Below are 21,307 nucleotides of genomic sequence, written 5' to 3'. Positions count from 1 at the left end.
TGCACACTCCCCTGCATGTCCCCCCTTTACTGCAGAGCTGAGTGTGGCTTGCACACTCCCCCCCATGTCCCCCCTTTACCCCAGGGCTGGGCGTGGCCCGCACGCTCCCCTGCGCATCCCCACCTTTGCCCAGGCTGCTTGCTTCCCTCCTTTGCCCAGGGCCTTGGGGACAGGCCCATCCATTGTTCTCAGGGCAGGAGCCAGATTCAGTGAGCCCCCCCACCCCAGCCTCCGATCAGCTCTTCCCCCAGGACTCAGTCGAGATCCCGGCCCAGATGACCAGACGCACGCGGCCGGGCAGCCTCTGAGAAGCTGTTTCCTGGCTGACACACTGGGCTGGCTGTGACCCATGGCCCCGTGGACTCCCCATGTGCGGGCTCCGCTGCTGGGCTCAGCCCACTGGGACCCCCAGCGCAATGCAGCCCATGTGGGGACAGGCCTTCAGCCATGGCTGGGCTGATTTGGAGCCAGCTGGCCCGGCCCCCGTGGGAGAGGCTGTGGCCATGATTTGGAGCGCCCAGGCCAGCTGCCCCAATAATGGACGTAGCAGTAATAGCCGGGTGGGTTTAGCTGTCGAATACATCAGGCTGGAAGGGGCCATTATTTCCCCCCCAAGCCCGGCCACACTGCGCCTGTGTCATGCCAGTGCCTCAGGCTGGGGTGCAGCCCTGGCACTGCTCCCCTCCCAGCAGGAAGATTTCAGCTGTTCAGTGGCTCTCTGGACCCACTTCCCCCAGGAAGGGCACTGGGGACAGCCTGCTGGGCCGGGCGCTGGCTCCCTGCCTCTGCTGCTTCGGTGCTCGGCTTCCCCGTGGCAGCCTCTGGCTTGGGAGGGGGGCCACTGAGAGCAGATCTGGCTCCCGCCCTATGCTGCTCCTCTAAGGGGGGTGGCTCCGCGGTGACCCCCAGGGTGGAGGGGCTGGATTTCACTCCTGCGGCCCCCCGTGAGAGGTGAACGAGAAGGGCCAGCGTGGGGGGCATGGTGGGGCGCCGTGCCTGGGGTTGGGAGCCAGGTGAACATGGTGCCAGTCTCTCTGTGCCACACAGGTGGGCGCGGGAGGAGGGGGAGGTGCCCTGGGCAGAGATGCCAAGGGAGCCCATGGCAGGGGAGCTGGCATCCTAGCTTCCCTCAGAGGGCCATGGGGGCCCAGTATCTGGCTCAGCACTTTCAGAACCACTGGGGCAGGTCAGAGCTGGCAGTGTCCTTGGGGTTGCCCAATGCTGCCTCCTGCCCTGCTGCTGGATCCTGCCCTGCTCTACCAGCCAGAGTAGCCTCCAGCCCTCTAAGGTGTGCGGGCTCCGTTCGCCCAGCCCCGGGTGCCCCCATGGCTCAGCCCAGGGCTGTGCCAGCCAAGGGGGTGCCTGACACTCTTGTCTCTCCCAGCTGGTGCTGTTCTCCGGGAAGCTGAACACCATCGCCGCCATTGTGACCATCTTCTTCCTGCTGGTCTACGCCACCATTGACCTGGCCTGCCTGGCCCTCGAGTGGGCGTCAGCCCCCAACTTCAGGTACCCGGACCGGGGTGGGAGGTGGGGGGGGAAGAGACTGTGGCAAGAAGACTGTCTGCTAGCGGGGTGTCCAGGAGCGGCTGGCACACCCCCGTGCCGTGCCCCGCCTGGTAACCCCTGACTCGCAATGCCACTAGTGCCCCCAGGCAGTGGGAGGCCAGGCTGGGCTGTTAATTAGGTACCCCCATCCCCTCCAAACCCACCAGGGAGGGAGGGCAGGCCTTTCCCCGCCAGCCGGCACTGGGTTAGAATCTGCCAGCCCCACATCCCCTCCCCCACCCCGCCACCCTTCCCCAGGCTGTGTGCGTGGAAGAAGCAGGTGGAGTGGAGGGATGGACTGGACGGGGCTTAGGTCCCCCTAGCCCTGCGTTGGCAGCCGCTGCCACCTAAGTCCCCCCTCTTGGGTGCCCCGTGCTTGGCAGACGGGGGCAGGAGCTTGGCCAGCAAGCGACACGTACGCAGGGGTTGTGCGGGTCATGCTGTCTCCCCTCTGCCCCACCTCCCTGGGACTGGGGGGCAGAGATGCTCTCCTGGCTTGGTCAGCCCTCCCCAGAGCAGGGATCTTAGCCTGCACCGAGGTATCAGAGGAGATTCCCCCCTGCTTCTCACCGATGAACCTCCCCCCTGCTGGGCGCGAACCAATCAATGTGAGCCCCCACCCCCAGCGCGGTGTGATCTCGTGGTGTTGGGGGTGGGGGGGCGCGTGTGATCAATCCTGCCCACCTCTAATCCCATCAAGCCGAGCAGGGCGCTGGGTAATAAGCATTTATGAGGCTGGTTAAAAAGCTTTTGCCCTTGAGCAAATACCGTTTTTAGTCAGGGAAAAAACCAACCGCCCAATGGAAACACAAGCCCCGAGCGCGCCGGGCGATTGGTGGGAAATTTATGGCTCGCGTCCTGCTGCGCTCCTGGGGCAGCATGCCAGGCAGGGCTGGAGTAAGCCTTCCATTAGCCGTAATTAAACCGAGGGAGAGCCCAGCCTCCTTCCTGGAACAGCACGGCCGCCCGCTGCCCTGCCCCCCAGCAAAGGCAGGGCGCTGCCGGGGGGCAGCGGGGCCTGCTCAGGAGGAGGAAGGTGGCTGGGTGGTGAAGACCCAGACAGAGTCCTGGGCTCTGGCCCCATTCCCCTTGGTCCAGCCACTGCATTGCTCAGGGTTCACCCGTGCAACAGGGGTGGGTCCCCTTCTGCAGGGGAAGGGGCTAGAGGCTGATATGAGGACCCCATGGTTAGAGTCTAGGAGACCCAAAGGCGGCCCAGGGAGGGGGACGTCCTATCACAGGTCAGGGCAGAACCCAGCTCTGGTAAGCCTCAGAAAACGTCTTAACCACTAGCCTGCGCTGCCTCTCCCTACTGACATTCCCCTCCCCGCCCCCGTTAGCTGGTGCGTGCATCCAGGCTGGGAGCGTGTGGGGCAGGGACTCTCTCTCCATGGGCACGTGCAGCGCCTGGCATAATGGGGTCCTGACTGCGGTGGGGTTCTCCAGGTGCTAACTACCAGACCCGGCTGCTGGAGGGGAAGAGCGGGTGCTGCGCCTATGGGGTGGATGCCACAGGTTTCCCAGGCCTGGAGAAAATGGCACTTGAATTAGGAAGAGTCTAGTGAAAACGGCCCAGTCTCTGTCCGTTTTTTGTGCCCGGGCCCAGGGGTGACGTGCTGAAGTTAATGGCTGGGAGTGGCACAGCCCTCCAGAGGCCAGGGTTCCTGTGGTTGGCATGGCTCAGGCTATGGCGCCCCTGCCTGCAGGGGACCTGGGGCTGGGGGCTGGCACTTCTAAGGCACCCTGGTGTGGAGTGTGGGCAGGGCTCCGCGCGTCAGGCTGATCCTGTCTCACTCCTCCTCGGTGTGGCACAGCCCGCATGGCCTGGTGCTTGCTGAGAGCTGCTCTCCCTGTCTTGCGCTGCCCAGCGTTAAATGGCAATGGCGCCAGCAGCCTGTCTGCACTGTGGCTCCCTGCATTGCCATTGCAATGGAGAGGCATTTGCAGGCATACTAAGGAGGAGCCTGCTGTGCCATGGGGACCCAGGTGAGGGGCCTGGCTGTGGGGGGCAGCACCTCAGTGGGTTCTCCCTGGGTACCTACTGTTTATGTCAGCGCTGATCTCAGCCACTTCACTCTGCACAAACCTGCACTGTCCTCCCTGGGCCCCAAACCAGACCCCAGAGCGTCTCTCACTGCTGGGCAGAACCCCTGGGCCCAGAGTGGGCCCCACTCCCTGGACAACAGCCACTGCCACCCTGGAGGAGACCATTGGTCCATCTGGTCTGGTATCCTGCCCCCGGGCCTGGTCTGTCCTGTTCAGTCCCCGGGGTATCTGAGCACCTTCCGGCAGCTCATGGAGCTAGGGGTGCCATGGGGTGCCCTCACCGGGGTCATTCCTCTTTGTGCGGGCCATGCCCTGCATGGGGAGGTTGGTCTGGGACCGGCCCCTGAGAAAGCCCTGAACTGATGAGCCTGACCCTGGTGGTGGAGAGTTCCTCTGGCCCGAGGAGCAGAGCTGCTGACCACGGTCCCAATCCAGAGCTCAAGGCTCTTCTGGATACCCTGGGCCCAGGGCATGGAGCGCCTTGACGGGGAGGAGCCGAGGCCTTGAGCATGGCCCTGTTCTGCATGGGTGGGGTGGGCTTGCGGTAGCCTGTTGCCAAGGTGTTGCAGAGTGCTGGACTGGCTGGCGTTTGCTGAGGCCTCAGTGCCCAAGCCTGGCACATGGCTGTCGTCCTGCTGAGAGGTGAGAATAACCGAGGTCGGGGCGTCGTCCGCGGTGGGACCATCTCCCACTCAGCCGCAGAGGGGGGAGGCGTTACTCATGGATGCTGCTAGGCGAGAGCTCAGTGTCTTCCGGGAACCCAGCCGCCTCCTGACCCCAGGCTGACTCAGCCAGCTGCGGTCGTGCAGAGCAGACTGTGCCGTAGCTGCAAACTCTGCCGGGAGCTGTCCTCTGCCCACCCGCGTCCCCGCTAGCTGGCTTGGTTCAGCCGCTGTCAGGAGCTGAGCTTGGCTGAGCCCTGGGCCAGCCGAGTGACGGTGGGGCCCTGCGTGTCCCCTGGTCGTGGCTTTCCAAAGAGCCTCTGGGCTGCCCAAGGTCTTGATTCTCCTGCGGGATGAGGTGCCAGCCTGTCTCTGCCCCGGCTGGAACGCCACCATCCCCGTGGGGCCAGGCTCCAGTGCAGGGCCCCAGAGCAGAGACAGGGCAGGTGACGGTGGCTTGGCCAGGGGTGGCAGGAAGCTGTGCCAGGCAGAGGGGACAGCGTGAGAAGATGCCCCGTGAGTTCCCGGGGCTGGGGCGAGAACGGAGAGCTGGCAGGGAGAGGTAGCCCCAGAGCCGGATGGTGGGGGCAGCCCCGAGCATGTGCTGAGGGGTGGGCAGCTGGGCTTGGTTAGAGTGGGGCTGGGGCTGGCCTGGCTAAAGGGCTCTCGGCCTGCCCCATCCTGCATCTCCCCCTCCCTCTGCATCGCTCTCCCCCTCCCCTGCCTCAATGCAGCATTCTCCCCACCCTTCCCCACCGCTTGGCTCCCCCTCCTGCTCCTCGCCGACATGCGAAATAAAAAGGGGATTTTAATTACCTTTCAGCAAAAACAACAATTAGAGAAAATAACAGCTTCTGCGGGCCCGCCTCCTCTTTGCTCCCGTGCCACGCCGGCTTGGGCGCCCTGGTCTGCTGGCACCCATCTGGCTGGCTCCGACTGCGTCTCGTAGTGGAGCTGCCCCGTGGGCCGGGGCTCTTCACCTGTTCTAGCCGCGCTCTCTCTCTCTCTTAAAGGTTAAGGGCCTGGGGAGCGGGTTCTGCTCCACGTTCGTGGCTCATGGATCTGGAGTGCAGGACGGCTCCATCAACGCTGTGCCTGCCGGGATCTCCCCTGCTTGGGGAGAGGCATGAAAGGGCGGGAGCCAGGGTGCCCAGGGGGGAGCCCGTCTGAGTCTGCAGCCAACCTGAACTGAGCTCTGAGCAGGTCAACCTGCCCCACTCACCGCAGTGATGGCGTTCACTCTGAAACCTACTGGTGGCCATTCACATGGTGCTAGGGTGTCTTACTGCCCTGCTAGCAGAAGCTGTCAGCTCCATGCATATCCCCCAACCCCAGTGCTGTCCCCCACCTCCCACCATGCACTGACCTGTGGCTAGGATTGGAGACGCCCCAGCCTGTGCGTGCCTCCTTCAGCGCCCCTAGGGTGAGGGGTCCGGAGGGCTGGGGAGCAAGTAGTGCGGGAGGAAAACTCAGTGCCCCCCGGAGGCAGCACGTCTCTTTCCAGCCAAGCGGCCAGGCCCCTCCCCTACCGATTCCCAGGGGCCAGGGTCACTGGCGTGGATGGGGGGTGTGGGGGGTTGCCACGGCGATTGGGGGAGCTGCGGCTGGAGCGACCTGGGGAGGGGGCCCCTTGGCAGCGCTGAGGCGGAGAGCAATTTTTGCAGCTGGCTGCATTAGCGCAGGCGGGGGTCTGCTGGAGATGGTAATTGCCGGCGCCGGGCCCTGCCTAATGGATGTTGTGATTAAGCTCTTATTATGGAGCGGGAGGTGGGAGGGGGTGGGTGGCGATTGTGGGGGGCACGCGAGCAACTCATGGCTTTGGAGATGGAAGGAGAGAGCCTGGGGTTTCTCTGCACACCCCCCGCCGCCCAGCCCCACTGGAACAGCAACCCACCCACTCCACGGCACTCACAGGCCCTGCCTCACATGGCCCCTTCCCCTCCCAAGGAGGTGCCACGGTGGGCCACTCAGCTGCCCCCTAGGCCCTCCCGCACCCCCAGCCACAGCCTCTTCTCTCCCCTCAGCTGTCCTGAGCTCCCCACTCCAACGTAGCTTCCCCTCCGGGCACCTGCCCGAGAAGGGGGCGCTGCGCCCCCCAAAACTTCCCTGGGGTAGGGAAGTGTCCATCAGCTCCTCTGGCAGAGGAGAGGGGGACTGAAGCAAAGGATAGCTCAGGGTCACATGCCACAGCTGTATGAGAACCCAGGAGTCCTGATTCCCAGACCCCGCCCGCCCCGCTCTAACCCACTACACCCCCTCCACCTCTGAGAGCTGTGCACAGAACCCAGGAGTCCTGACTCCCAGGCACCCCCACTCTGCTCTAACCCACTACACCCTCCTCCCCTCTGAGAGCTGTGCACAGAACCCAGGAGTCCTGACTCCCAGGCACTCCCGTTCTAACCACTAACCCCTCCCAGAGCTCAGTATTACATGCCCATGCTGAGCAAATCCCCCACTTCCCTCCCGCCCCCGCAGTGACGGGGCCAGGCAGGTGACAAATAGCTTTTACCTCCTGCCCACTGCAGCCACCTGTAGCTGCCCAGATGCCGAGCCTGTCCTCCAGTCCGCTGAGGGCCCTTGGGCTACGCCTTGGCTCAGTGTGAGTTGTGATCGCCTCTGGCCGGCCTCCCTTGCTCTCCAGGCCGGCTCAGTAGCCATCAGCTAGTCCGCAGCTGATGCCAGTCCCCGCCAACTCCCGGGGCCGTGGGCAGAGGAACAGGGGTGGGAACGCCTGGCCATGCCCTGCGCCCTGTGATCACAGCAGCCTGGCACCCAGCAAGCCCAGAGGGGGCCACTCCCGCCCGGTTGGGGCCACTTCATGCTGGCTCCTGCAGCCACAACACAGCCCTGGGTCAAGCCACCCGCTGGCTCTCCTGGGCTGGGCAAGGTGCAAGCAGGGGACGGGGACCGCTGCTGAGGCCAGCATACTGCCTGGCCAGGGGGCTAGAGGCTGGCAGAATGAGGTGGTGGGTCCCAGCCCTGCCGCACTCAAGAGCGCCAGGGCGACCACAGCCAGCTCGGCACAAGTGGAACTGGCTTTGTAGCCCCCAGGCTGGCGGGTGCTCCTTCCGGCTGCTCCCTGCAGAGGGCGCTTGGCTGGCGGCACCCGCTCTGGAGGGAAAGGGAGGCCTTCAGGCGCTGGGCCACTGGTCCAGCCCCATTGACACCCTCCGTCTTTGGGAAATAAGGGGCTTTGCCTTCACTTTCCCTGGTTCTCCTTCTGGTCCTCCGTTCTCTCGGAAACATCCTCTCCCTTAATTTCCTGTCGCCCCCCTTCTGGGCCCCCCATGTGCCCCTCTCCCTCCCCACCTTGCCCTGCTCTGGATCCTGCAGCCTGGCCTTTCCTAGGAGGCTCCTCCTCTGGGCTTGCTGGAGCGCTGCTTGTGTTCCTGCCAGCCCCTCTCTCCTCCATTGCAGCTGCCCCGGGTAGCGGGCAGATGGCAGCAGCGCGCTCTGCCCATGCCACCCGCGGGCACCAGCAGCAGACTCCTGTGCTGGGCGGTTCTGCAGTTTCCAGACCAGCTGCTCTGGGGAGGCCAGGCCTCCTGCCTCAGAGGCCACGGATCTGTCGTCACTCAGTGCCCGAGTGGGATTGCACTTGGTCGATCTGGCTTCAGCCTTGGCCCCCAGGGCCGTTGGTGGGGGTCCCGCTTTGCCATGGTCGGAAGGGGCGAGGAGGGGGGGCGTTTTCCCCGAGTGCTCCCCGCCTTCCCAAGCCCTGAATTCGCCCCATGCTGAGCCGTGCGGCCAAGGGCAGGAACGGCCCCTGGAGGATCTGCTCCAGCGAGTGCCGCTCGCCGGGCGCGCCCGTGCCAGGGGTTGGCGCTGATTCAGCCTGCAGTCTGTTGGCGGCGCAGTGGGTAATGAATTGTTTATGACCCGTGGCTCGGCTTTGCAATGAGCTGAAACGTGTCAGATAATAAGTTGTTTATAAGCCGTAAATCTGGGGCACAATAAACCAAAGTCGGGTTGTTTAAGCATGAGTTGTGAGCTGATGCCCCATTGGACCGGGCATTGATGATGAGTTGCGAGCTGGCGTCCCATTGGCTAGCGGTTCGGCGCCGAGGCACGGGCATGGCTTCCGTTGGGCGGCGAGCTGATGATGAGTCCTGAGCTGCGAGCCCATTGGGCAGCAGGTTGGTGATGCGTCGTGAGTGCCAGTCTCATTGGGTAATGGCTTGATGATGAGTTGTGAGCTGAAGTCCCGTTGGGTAATGAATTACGCGGAGACATATTTGCTTGGGAGAAGTAAATCTGGTCTGCACATTGTTGCCGAGTTGTGATTATATTGTACCACGCTCTGTAAATCACGGATAACGCCTTGATATACGGCGCCGAGAGCAGGTTGTAATTGAAACCAAATGCAGGCAACTCAGTGGCGCGACGTCTCTCCAGCAGGGCCGCTTTGCTTCCCGCACAGAGCGAAGCCGGGCAGCGATGCCCAGGGTGCAGCGTAGCTGGCACTTTGGGATGCCCTGGAGCTTCCCTGTCGGAGCCGTCTCCACCTCCCTGGAGCTTCCCTGCTGGAGCCGTCTCCAGAACTCCAACTCACCACCATAATCATCCCCAAAGAGCTCTCGCGGTCTGCCAGTGGTAGGTGGCGTTTGTGACCTCACGGGCTGACCTAGGCTTGGGATCCCGGACTCCGGGGTTCTGATTCTGTCTTTGGACAAGTCACTCCCCCGCTTTGCCTCAGTTTGCCCACCTGTGAAATGGGGACGATGCTCTGTGCCCATTTCCCAGGTAGATGAGGGATGAAGAAGTTAATGGGTCCAAGCCTCATGGCAACGGGATTCCCAGCCTTTGGCATGATCGCTGGCTCCCTCCCTCTCTCACTCAGATGGGAGATGGGGGTCCCCTTGGTATCTCACTAGGGTGCCACTTCCTGCAGCACCTGTGCACTGAGCTCCCCCAATGTGAGGAATTGCAAGCCCTGTGAGGGTTTCCTCGGCCAAACGCTGCCCTTTTGTTCAGCCCGGAAAGGAGATTCTCAAGAGGGAATGTGCCTCAGAGTTGTCCCCCTGCATGGTACGCTCCTGCTGCTTTAGGGCATGGCTCTGGCTCTGTGACCATGAATGGAGCACAGGTGCAGGCAAGAACATCTGTTGCAACAATGTGTATCTCTGATCATTCTAGACTGCAGTGTCTAAGGGCTAGACCCCAGCCTAGCGTCTGTTACTGCTCCCCAGTGCTCCTGGCAAATAGCTGGCCGTTATGGGGCAAGCAGCATAATGGGATAATGGGAAGCTGTTCTCGGGTGCGATCCCGGCGCTCACCCCTTACCCTGGGGCTAGGCAGAGGTCAGAGGAGGAGAAATCTCAGGGAGCCGGGGAGCAGCAGCAGGGCGAGAGGAGCTGGCCAGCTGCAGCTCATGCACATAGCCTGTTGCTGGGGGCGGCTGCTTCAGCCACACAAGGACACATCAGGCATGTTCCCTCCAGGCCGCGGCTCTTCGCTGCTCTGCCCAGAGCAGCACTGGGCTCGTTTTCGCACAAAGAGCAATTAGCGGCTTCCGATGTAATTAGCTAACGATCAAGCAGCCTGACACATAAGGAGAGCGGGCTGCCTGGCTGCAGTCTCCTCTCCCAGCCCTACGCTTGCCGAACCACCCGCCCGATTCACGCAGGATGCTGGGCTCAGGCTTTGGGGGCAACGGCCCTGAGCACCCCTTCCTGTTCACTAGGACATGCTCAAACCCTCTCATAGGGAGAAGCCCCAGAGCTCGGGCCGGTGAGCAGGCAGAAGGGAGCCCCCAGTTCCCCAGCCTTCGGAAACCAGAGAGGTGGCCTGGCCCGGTGAGATCTGGCGTTTGCCCCATAGATCTGAGTGCTGGGCGGGCAGGGCGCTGGGCTGGGCGTGGCCTGTGATCTGGTGAGATGTGAAGCAACAGGGTTAAAACTCAGAGGGGGCTAGTGGCAGTGGCCCAACTCTGCGCCCTCCCCCGGCAGACGTGTGCCCACATCCACACACACGTCTTCAGCGTCTCCCCAAAGGGGAGCTGGGCAGCTCTGCATGGAGGCACGGGAGCAGACAGGCTCGAGGAGCTCAGGATAGTTTCAGGTGTGTCTGGGGTCCCGCTGGCCCAGCTGTCCAAGAACCAATTACTAAGTGGATAGTAATTGACAGTCCCTGTCCCGCTCCAGTTTGCTGGGCACCGCAGCCAGCTGGGGAAGCCAAGAGGCCTCCATGAGAAGGAATTAATGATCCAGACACATTTTGAAGGAAAATAAGCCCCGAATTTGGCTTGACACAATCCTCCCCCTGAAGATCCGTGGGAAAACTGAGGCCTGGGGTCACACAGGGAGCCAGTGGCAGAGCTGGGAAGGGGCCTGTGAGGAAGCGGGACTGTTCTTAATGTTTCCTTTGAATGTTGTGGGGGTGCCTCAGTTTCTTAAGTATCTAGGTGGTGGGATAAGGGTGTATGATTGTTGCAGAGCCCTAGAGGGCAGGTGTGTGCAGGGGTCTGGACACAGAGAATGGCCGACACCCTGTTTCCTGGCAACTGATGGCCTGGCCCTTCCCCCCTGCAAGGTGAGAGCTAAAGGGTTGGAGAACAAAGGAATCAGGTGCCCTCCTGGCCCTGGAATGGGACAAAGCCCAGAGGAGGAGGGGCTGCAGAGAGTTTCAGTTTGGGGCTGGCTGGGGACATGGAGTGAATGGCAGACGTGGTTGTCTGGCTCCCTGCCCCCCAAAATGGACCCAGCTGAGGGGTCTTGTTCTCTGCACCTACAAGCTCTGTTTTAGACCATGTTCCTGTCGTCTAATAAACCTTCTGTTTTACTGGCTGGCTGAGAGTCACGTCTGACTGTGGCGTTGGGGGGCAGGACCCTCTGGCTTCCCCAGGACCCAGCCTGGGTAGACTCGCTGTGGGAAGTGCACGGAGGGGCAGAGGAGGCTGAATGCTCCGAGGTCAGACCCAGCAAGGTGGAAGCCGGGTGAGCTGTGTGTCCTGCAGACAGGCTGCTCCCAGAGAGGAGACTTCCCCAGGTCCTGACTGGCTGCGTAGGGAGCAGTTCCAGAGCAGCACCCGGGGACTTCATGACAGAGCCATGGGGCCTGATTCTCAGCCCCATGCCCCCTGCTCCAGCCCATGCTGTCTGGCCGTGGCGTGGGGCTGAGGCTAGGAGTCTCCCTCTTCTGTCAGCACCCTGCTGCCTGCCCCAGGGCTTCCCAGCCCCTCAGCCCAGAGCAGTGTGTCCCCTTGCAGATAGCTCCTCCTGGGCCCATCCTGCAGGGTGCTGGGTGCTTCCCCAGAGACGCTGCCAGGCCTGCTCCTGTAGCCTCCAGTGAGAGCAGAGGCAGTGCCGCAGAGCTCCGGATCGGGGCCCCTCAGCCTTGATTACGCGCGGGGAGCCTGGAGATGAAGGATAAAATGCCTTCCCCAATCGATCACTGCCGCTGTTATCAGACACTCGGCACCGGCTCTCCGTGGTGATTGGCAGGCCCCGGCGCTCCGAGTCATTGAATTCCCCTCACATCCTCCAGCCCTGCGTGCTCAGTGCTGCCCTTCACCCTGCCAGCAGGTGTCGGTGGGGGGCTGGTCCGGCTCCCATGCCCAGCCGCAAGGGGAAGGGACCCCGTGCCCGCCAGGAAGGGTGCCCTGGGCGGGGAACGCTCCTGCCGTGGGGGCTGAGGAGCAGACCGTGCGCCAGCACGCCCCTGGGCGGCCTGTGCCCACCCACAGCCCCCCCCGGAGGGAGAGGATGGGTCCGTCTGGCTGCGCGGCCTGGCCTGCTGAGACCCCAGCCCAAAGCTCCATGGTACGGGCAATCGGGTCTGCCCCCGGCTCCCCACCCCGGGGCGACACAGGTGCTGCTGGGGTCGAGTGGCATGGTCCTGGCAGAGCGGGACTTGGGACAGTCTGCTCCCCAAGTGGGCTGGTCCCCCTCGGCTAATGCAGCGTCCCCATGAGGTGCTGGGATGGGGGTAGCTGGTATAGAATCATATCAGGGTTGGAAGGGACCTCAGGAGGTCATCTAGTCCAACCCCCTGCTCAAAAGCAGGACCCATCCCCAATTAAATCATCCCAGCCAGGGCTTTGTCAGGGCTTTGGCACTCTGGTACCATGGCGCTTCCGGGTGTACACCTCCCCAGCACGCTTGCATCCAGGTGGGCCCTGGAGATGGGCCCTGGTTGAGGGCGGGAGGGACCTGGGGGAGCATGCATGTCACCTGCCAGCATCCTAAGAGTTAACATCCCAGCCGGCTCTTCTGCTGGGCTGGTGGGGGGAGCGTTTATGAGGATCGATTCCCCACTTAGCCGCAATCTCACTTTATTATTCACCTTTTTTCCCTTTAGAGCAGAAGCAACCCCCACACACACACTGCCCCCGCCTCCCTCCCCTCTGGCCTTTGTCTCTGGTTTGCAGGGTTGTTGCTTGCGGCTGGGGGTGGGGAGCATCATTACCGGCCTTCCTTAAATCTTCCCAGGCAATCTTGCTCAGACAGCGGGTGAGATGAGTACTGGGTAATTAAGCCATATACGGCCCCCCCCAAGCTGAGCCCTGCGCCGGCCTTTTAATAACATGCACCATTGGAAATCCCAGCCCCTCTTGAGTGCCGGCCCCGGACTGGGGAACTGTATTTCTACTGGGCTCATCCCCAGGTCCGACCCCCCGATCTCCCAAGTATGAAATTAAAACAACTAAGGATTGCCAGTGATAAAGCAGCCCATGAGAGCCTTCGGCCCATGCCTCCCATCCAGCCACTGCTGCGCTGGGGGGCTGGGGAGGGCTCTTCCCCATGGATGCTGAGTGGGGAGACAGCCAGGGTGTGGTCGGACTCAGGGCCCTGCTGGATGAAGGCAAGCGGCTGGCCAGCGTCTGTCCCGTTTTCACCAGTCAGAAGGCTGGGCTGGTGCCCGCTGGTGCCACGGAGCACGAGTGGCTCCTGCCATTGTGGGCAGCTGAGCTGTGACAGATTCGCCATGCCTGGCTGGTCGAGGTGGTGCCTGGCCTAGGAGGTCCATCCCACAGGCCCCAAGCGCTAGGTTTGGGATGGGGATTGGGAACCACCGGCTGTAAAGCCCGGCCCTGGCGTGGCCCTCTCCCGATGCCCCTTCCCAGAGGGGTCAGTCATGCTGGGTCCAGTTCTCCCCTTGGCTGCTCTCCTGGGGGAAAGATTCCCCCCCCCACCCCCGCACAAGTCCCCAGTTGGATTAGAACCAGCCCGACCCCGAGGCTACCCCCGCCTGAGCCCTCTCCCTGCCCCTGCTGACTAGCCCTGGGCTCCCTCTCGCTAGCCGAGGAGCCAGGTGCCTGCACGGCTCACGGCTCCTGTTGCCCGCGCTGAGGACCCATCTCTGCTGTCCCCTGCAGGCCCACGTTCCAGTACTTCACCTGGCACACCTGCGTGCTGGGCATTCTGGGCTGCGGGGTCATGATGTTCCTCATCAGCCCCATCTACGCCTCGGCCAGCATGGCCTTCATGCTGCTGCTTCTGCTGGCCCTGCACTACCTGTCCCCGAGCAGCAGCTGGGGCTACATCAGCCAGGCCCTCATCTTCCACCAGGTAAGCGTGGGCGCCTCCCCCAGTTAGGTTAGCTGGGCCTGCCCCCTCCCAGGTGTCTCCCTCCCTGCTGGGGATCGGGGGCACCTTCCTCCCTCCCCTTGCCGCCTTGGGAGTCCCGGCTCCTTGCTCGTTCAGAGCAATCCCCTGCCCCGGCGCAGCCTGGGCCTGGCCCCATTCCCCAGCGCTGGGCTCACGCTCCCAGCGGCCTCCCCAGCCCCGGGGCGGGAGCCACTTCGCCCGCCCAGCCTGTCATTTCGAGGTGTCAGATCACCTATGAAAACTCCCATTAGAGCTTAACGGACGCTGCGCGGAGCACCGGGGCGGCGTTCGGGAGCTCACTCCTCATTGCCGTTCCGCCAGGCAGTGTGAGTGGAACGGGAGCGGGGGGTCTCCTCTCACTGACACAGTGTAAATCCGGGGGGACCCTGTGGGGTCAGTGGGGCTGCTCCAGAGTCACACGCTTCAGGGAATGGCCAGCTGCCTTTGATGGCAGGTGGTATCCTAGCAGCGGGCACCATCCTAGCAGCGGGCACTGTTCCCGGTGGGAGCCACACCCAGAGGCCGCAATCTCACATTACTCCACAGGCCTCGGCGGTGTCACTCCTGATGACGCCAGTGTGAGATCAGTCGGGCTCCTAGTCTGTGGGGCTCAGGGAGCTGGCTGGGCGGGGTGAACGTGGCTCAGGCAAGGGTATTTAGGTTCCTAATTTCCATTGAAAGCAATGGCGTGAGGCTTGGAGGAGCTGGGCTGTGCCATTTGCATTGCTCTGGCCCCGGGGCACCACTCACACCCCCCAGGAGCGAGGGGGAGAGCAGGGAAAGCCACTGAGGCTCACTAGAAGTGAGTGGGGGCAGGTGCCTGCCTTCCCCCCTGGCATGGAGGGACCCAGAGCCCTGGCCTCTGCAGGGGACTAAAGCCACCCATACCTGCAGCACATGGTGTGAGCCGCGCCTGTGCTCTGGGGGTGTCCCTGGGGTGGGGGTGGAGGAGCTGCCACCAGTGGGGTGCTGAGTTACAGAGAATCAGGATGTTGTTTTCTTGGGGCTGAAAGGAATGGGGGGGGTGTAAAATGCGGGGGAGGGGGTGGACAACTTCCAGCATAGGAGGAAGCAAGCTCCTGACCGGCTTCAGCCCAACCTACCTAGCACCTCCCCCTCCCCAGGTGTGTCCTGTCCTTCTCCCCCCTCCCCCCCATGCAGCAATCTTGTCCATTTCATCCCAAAGCTCACGGGTCCCCAGGATCAGAGCTATGGGACAGGCCCTTTGCCGGGCCAGACCCCAGACTCCCCCGGGTCTCACTTCAGGGGAGGCCACACACCTCCATAGCCTGGACCACTGGGGTCCAGCCCTCCTGCTTCACCCTGTGAGCTCCGTCCAGAGAGTCCAGCTGAGACGGACCCTGGTAGAGACTTGTCCACCCTGTAGGGATTAACGCACTAGTATTTGCAGTGACGCTCAGTGTCAAAAACCGTCAGGTTTATCAGTCAGTTGGTCGCAGCCTAGGAAGTCCTTAGATGAGCTCAGAGAACTGAAGGTTAAAGCATAGTCCAAGCCCATCCTGGTTAGCTCAGAGCCCAGCCAAGCTATAATGAACTCCATGTTCAGACTTGTGTCTCTCTCTCTCTCTCTCTCTCACTCTGACCTCCAGGGGCAGTTCCCAGGTGAGAGGCCCGACTCTTTCCAACAGCCAACTCCGATCCCTCCACCTCACTCCTTCCCAGTTCTTTGTTCTCGAGCTGGGGGATTTTGCTCAGTTTCCCTGCTGAGCGGTGGGGAAACCCCTCTCCCTCTGGGCATCAGTTGCCAGGTGTCAATGTCCTGGTGACTGGATTTGCCATGATCTTCTCAGATTTTCCACTCAGATGGGGTCAGCCTCGGTCAGTCCTTTTAAGGATCCATTCAGGCTCAGACGGGTGACATTCATACCCATGTCTCTCTCTCAGCCTGCCCTGAGAGCAAAGGGTTCCTTTTCCCCGGCCACTGGGTAGCCATGCGAAATACAGGAGAAACTGAGGCACACATGGGGTCATAAAAATGTCACAGTAAATTCCCACTTCATCACACAAACCGTCTGGAAGTCAGTGCCTACGAGAGCCTCACCTCTGAAATGCAGCCACCTCTGGGGTAGAACATGGCAGCTATCTACCATGCAGCCATTTAAGGCAGGAAGCAAAAAAGACTTTGCAAGGGGAGACCAGTGGTGAGCAGGGCTCAGGAGCTGTATGAAATCCAGCTGGGGGTCCTGTAACAAACAGGCAAAGGGCCAAGCTGCCCAGGCCCGGGCCCCCGCGTCTTTGGGGCTGGTGTGAAGCAGTGATGGGCTCCTAGGCGTGCCACAGACAGGCCCTGGCAGTGGGGTAGCACCCGCACTGAGCTAGGCACTGCCCACAGGCAGAAACAACAGCTCCCGCCATCCCTGGTGTGGCTGGGGGCTGCTTGGCAGGCTGCAGAGATAGCGCCACCCGCAGGGGCTGGGCCTTGAGTGGTGGGACACTCCCGTTTGGCCAGCCCCTGCCAGTTGGGCTCGCCCAGTCACCCCTTGGAACTGGGGTCCAGTGGGAGTTAGGCACCAAAACCCCTTTCAGGAGCTGGACCTCAGGCCCCTGGTGGCTCTTCGCCAAGCCCCTCCTTGGGGCAGAATCATTCTGGCCATGGGGTGCCCATAACTGTCTGCAGCCTCCTTGGGGTGGGGGGGGTCTCACCTCCCCAGGGGGTGATGCCTGAGGCTGTCTGCGCCCGTGGGGCAGTGTGTGCCCTAGTGTAGACGGGGCTTGGCGGCTGGTGGGACTTGGCGGGGAAGACGCTGCAGCCCCGCCTTCCCCAGCGCTCACCCCACCCTGGCACAGGGCAGATACTGCCCCACTGGACTGGCACTGGCTCCCAATGGACCCCAGAGCTGAGTCGGCCCCTGTTCCTTGTGCCGGGGTGAGTGGGAGGGGTAGGGGGCAGCTGGGTGCGGAGGTGCCTATGTCAGGTACACGTCCCTTCAGGCCGGCCAAGGGCTAACGAGATGCCATTGAATCTGGGGGGAGTCTATCCGCCCTGACTCTCCGCTCTGCCCCTGCCGCCAGGTCCGGAAGTACCTGTTGATGCTGGACGTCCGTAAGGAGCACGTCAAGTTCTGGCGCCCCAGATGCTGCTGATGGTGCAGAACCCCCGGTCCAGCATCCAGCTGATCAGCTTCATCAACGACCTGAAGAAGAGCGGCCTGTACGTGCTGGGCCACGTGGAGCTGGCGGAGTTAGGTGAGAGCAGGGCCTGCTGCCCGGGCCCCCATGGCACAGAGGGGCTGGCACGCGGGGGCTGCCGTGGTGACAGAGCAAACCCCCGGGCAATCCAGGCCGTAGGGGAGCAGAGCTCAGGGGCTGGGGGTGACACTCTTGCAAGAGGGAGGAGACCTCGGACCTGAGCTCCCCCCGGGGGTGGGGCCTGGGGCTGGCAGCTCAGGGAAGGGGGCTGTTCTCACCACCAGCCTCAGCGCACAGGGCTGACGCTGCCCCGTCTCTCCCCAGACTCCCTGCCCTCCGACCCCCTGCAGACTCACGCCGACTCCTGGCTCCTGCTGGTCGACAGGCTGAACGTCAAAGCCTTCGTGAATCTCACGCTGGCCAACTCGGTGAGACACGGCGTCCAGCAGCTACTCTTCATCTCCGGCCTGGGTGAGTCCCCGCCCACCTCGCGGATGCCGCTCGCCACCTGCAGCCCCCCCGGCCGCGTGGCCTGTGCTGGGCTCTGCGGGAGGGGGGCCCATGGCCCAGCCATCAGGGTTACCTCCTGCTGGTGCCTCTCCTGGCAGCTGTGGGGATGGGGCAGAGATGCCTGCCTGAACTGCCATGCCCGCTCCCTGCTCAGGGCAGCCGTGGGCCCTGGGCCAATGTAGCCTGGGATTGCCCATGTTCCCCCCTGCCCTCGGCCCCGTCCTGAGCTTGGGGGACACTCTGTGTGTGGGTGTCACGCCAGCCACCCCAGCCCTCCCCTGCCAGGTGGTGGGAGCCGATGGCGACAGAAAGCTCGGGCAGGACATGGCTTCGCTCCCCCTGGGAGGCCAGCTGGCTCATCCCCCCTCCTCTCTGGGAGAGCTGGAGCTGACGACCCCTCCTTGCCCAGGGCATGGTGCTCAGCCGGGGCAGAGCGCGAGGGCTGGTGTCACAGACCCACAGGATCGGGGCCATAGGCCCAGCTTTGGAACAGTCTCTGGGAGGCCCCCTGCAGTGTTCCAGACCCCCGAGGGATCTCATCTTCCTCCAGGGTGAGCCCCACGGCTTCACCGCCTCCTTAGGCTGGGCCTGGGCCTGCTTCTCACGTGAGCTCGGCTCAGCCAGCCCCACTGAGGCAGAGCCCTGAGGGAGACCTGTACAAAGTCAGGGGGCAACGCAGCCCTCCGCCAGCACCCAGCGCTGGTACCCAGACGGGTTTATTAGTCAAAGGACACAGCACAGGGCGGCCTTGGTGAGCCCAGAGAAAAGACGGTTACAGCCTGGCCCATCCTGGTCAGCCAGAGCCCCAGCCCTCCCGCCGGTGACCTCTCTGTTTCCCTGTGAGGTGTGAGTCCAGACAGGTGTGAGTCCAGACAGGTGTTCAGTTGTGTGAGTCCAGACAGCTCCCCACACTTAACTTCCATCTCGCCCCCTATCCTCCAGCCTTTGTTCCCCAGCTGGGCAAACACGGCTTGGCGTTGATATCAAAATCCCAGTGATTGGGCTTGCCATTGTCTTCTCAAAATGCTCCATGATATGGGGCCCAGGCCCCAGACAGCCAAAAGCCATGAGTCTCTGAGCCTCTGCAGAGACCAAACAGCCCTTTCTTCCCCCTAAATAGCCCTGCAGCATATAGGGGAAACTGAGGCACACATCAGCTTGGTAACAATATTACAGCAAATCCCCACCTCCTCACTCCTGGCTCCGGAGGTTCAATAGTCCCTGGCTCTGCACAGTAGGGCAAAGTCGTGGTGCAGCGAACTGCAGCTGCCAGGTGCTGAGTCAGCAAGGCAGGCAGAAGGTGGCCTGGTGGGCCATTGCCAGCCTCAGTGCTGCTCTCAGGGCAGGCCGGCCGGCAGCACAGAGTACCTAGAGCCCGAGGGGCTGCCCCCAAGCACTGCAGGGCACAGATGCGCTGGCCCCGCGCCCCCAGGCTGGGCTGGGACACCGGGAGCGCTCAGTTGGCAGGGTGATGTCTGTGAGCAGCCAGCCCCAGCAACTAACTTTGGGCCGCGCTCTGTCTCGCAGGTGGCATGCGGCCCAACACCATCGTGCTGGGCTTCTACGACGGCACGGTGCCACAGGACAGGCTGGCGCGGCACCCGGCCTTCGAGGGCAGCGAAGAGACGGCGCTGCTGAGCTTCCCACCAGTGCGGGGGCCCACGGCGCCCAGGAGGCTGTCGCCCCAGGAGTACGTGGCCGTGGTGGCCGACGCGGTGAAGATGCTACGGAACGTGATGCTGGCTCGCTCCTTCGAGCACTTCGACAAGGCGCGGGCGCCCGCCATCGACGTCTGGCCCCTCAACCTGCTGCGCCCAGACAGCGCCCGCTACGCCGACACCTGCAGCCTCTTCCTGCTGCAGATGGCCTGCGTGCTCAGCATGGCACGCTCCTGGCGCCGCGCCCAGCTCCGCCTCTTCCTGTGCGTGGAGACCGGGGCCAGGACCCGCGGGCAGGAGGACAAGCTGCGCCAGCTGCTGAAGGAGCTGCGCATCCAGGCTGCCATCCACATGGTGCCCTGGGACGCCGTGGTGGCCCTGCACTGGCAGAAGCAGCAGGAGCAGTGGGCCAGGCCGGTGGAGGCAACCATGAACTTCCCTGGCAATGCCACCTGCATCTCCGACGAGTACCTGAAAGCAGCCAACAGGCTGATCCTGGAGCAGAGCCCCTCGCCCACCATCCGCTTCCTCTACCTGCCCCGGCCCCCCGCCGACACCAGCCTCTACCCCAGCTACCTGCACCAGCTGGAGCTGCTCACCCGGGACCTGGGCCCCACCCTGCTGGTACACGGCATCAGCGCCGTCACCAGCACCGAGCTCTAGCCCGGCCCGGCCCCCAGGCCTGGCACAGCAACGGGCAAGGGGACTGCGGCACTGGGACCGGGCTGGCTCAGCACCTCCCTGTCAGAGAATCCCCCGAGCTCTCCCCACATGCTGCCCTCACCCGGGGACTCCCTACACACACCCCGCGCTCACTCAGGTCTCCTGCACCCCCACTGCTGCTCTGCCAGCTGGGCACCCTCCCGATGGGTGATTGCTAGTCATGCCCTGTCCTGGCTGGTGTGAGTGGCTGGCTAATTGCCGGGACTTGGACTGCTCCGCAGGTTCCCGGCCGTCAGGCCTCTCCTAACCCAACCTCTGCAGCCCCACAGCACCCGGCCTGTGGCTGCAGCCCCTGCCCTTGCTCCTGGCCCTGCTGGTGCGGTGTGGGGACGAGGCCCTGGCAATCCCACGAGCAAAGCACACGCAGCGGTCACTCTGCTAATGCCCAGCAGAGTGGCCGGGATGGGGGCTCAGGACACCTGGGTTCTTGTCCTGACGCCGACTGTGGGCGAGTTGTTGAACTGCTCCGTGCCCCTGCTGGAGAACCGGTCAGCCCCCGAGAAGCTTGGGCAGCAGCAGTGACGGGCACGGAGACTCCGGCCGGCCCTGATGGTGAAAGGCCGGTTGTCACGAGACACGAGGAGCACGTGACAAGCGCCTTGGAGTCTCTGTGTTCCCTGGCGGGCTGGGATCTAGGGGGGGCGTGGAGTCAAACAAGACCCCGGCAGATGCAATGGCCCTAGCCCAGCGTGGATGACGGGCAGGGCCCGTGTCCTGAAGCTGCCAGTAACTTAAATTGAACTGAACGTGTTACTTGAAAATAAATCTGCCATGGGAGGCTCCAGGCAGAGCCCTGGCCTTGGTTATTGAGTCTCTGGGTTTGATGTTGTCCCCACGTCTCCAGCTGTCCCCCACACTAGCCTGGCGGGTGCCCCAGTGCAGGATGCGCCCACCCACACCTGAGCCCGCCCTGTTTGCAGTAGGCATCCCAGGAAAGGAGAGTTTGCAAGGGGATAATGTAGCTTTGGAAGTGGTCCCGGGGAGCTTCTGCCAGGCCTGAGAGGCAGCCTGGGAGAAAGCGCCAAGGTGGGCGATGGAGGCTGGCAGCATGGGCTGATGGGAGGCGAGCATCAGGGAGAGCTGATGAGGCGGGTGGACCAGGACTGCAAAGACAAGCAGCTTGTGTGTGCGGCGCTGGAGGGGGAGCGAAGAGAGGGTTGACGTGGCCCCAGTGCCGGGCTAGGGGAGCGTGTTCTGAATGGAGATGGGGGGGGCATTTGCCAAGGCTGGAGCGAAGGAGGCAGCCATAAGGGAGGCGTACGCGGGGACAGCTGGGCCAAGAGCCGCTGTGCAGAAGGAATCAGCAGGGGTTGGACCCAGCCGGGCTGTGAGGGGCTAGAGAGTTGAGTGACGGGCAGGGTGGTGGGGCTGGAGGAAGGCTTGGGAGGGGAGATTAGGAGCTCCGGTTGAGCCTTGTCAAAGACAGGCTGAAATCTTAGTCTGCACAGGAGACTGGCCCAGA

The 21,307-nt window shown here is 63.1% G+C and overlaps 1 protein-coding gene across 1 annotated transcript in view; it reads left to right on the top strand.

Moving 5' to 3' along the window:
* Nucleotides 1–20,587, top strand: part of LOC140917091 (solute carrier family 12 member 9) — a 51,919-nt gene extending 31,332 nt beyond the window's left edge. Inside the window, 6 exon segments of the mRNA XM_073359156.2 lie at nt 1,385–1,509; nt 13,573–13,765; nt 16,838–16,889; nt 16,892–17,011; nt 17,279–17,425; nt 18,992–20,587. Of these exon segments, the coding sequence (XP_073215257.2) occupies nt 1,385–1,509; nt 13,573–13,765; nt 16,838–16,889; nt 16,892–17,011; nt 17,279–17,425; nt 18,992–19,785 (1,431 nt within the window). The 3' untranslated portion in view covers nt 19,786–20,587.
* The last annotated feature ends 720 nt before the right edge of the window (nt 20,588–21,307 follow it).

Source organism: Lepidochelys kempii, chromosome 9, assembly GCF_965140285.1.
Source record: "Lepidochelys kempii isolate rLepKem1 chromosome 9, rLepKem1.hap1, whole genome shotgun sequence".
Taxonomy (NCBI): domain Eukaryota; kingdom Metazoa; phylum Chordata; order Testudines; family Cheloniidae; genus Lepidochelys; species Lepidochelys kempii.
Note: the sequence above shows the minus strand (reverse complement) of the source record. Positions and strands in the feature narration are given on the sequence as shown.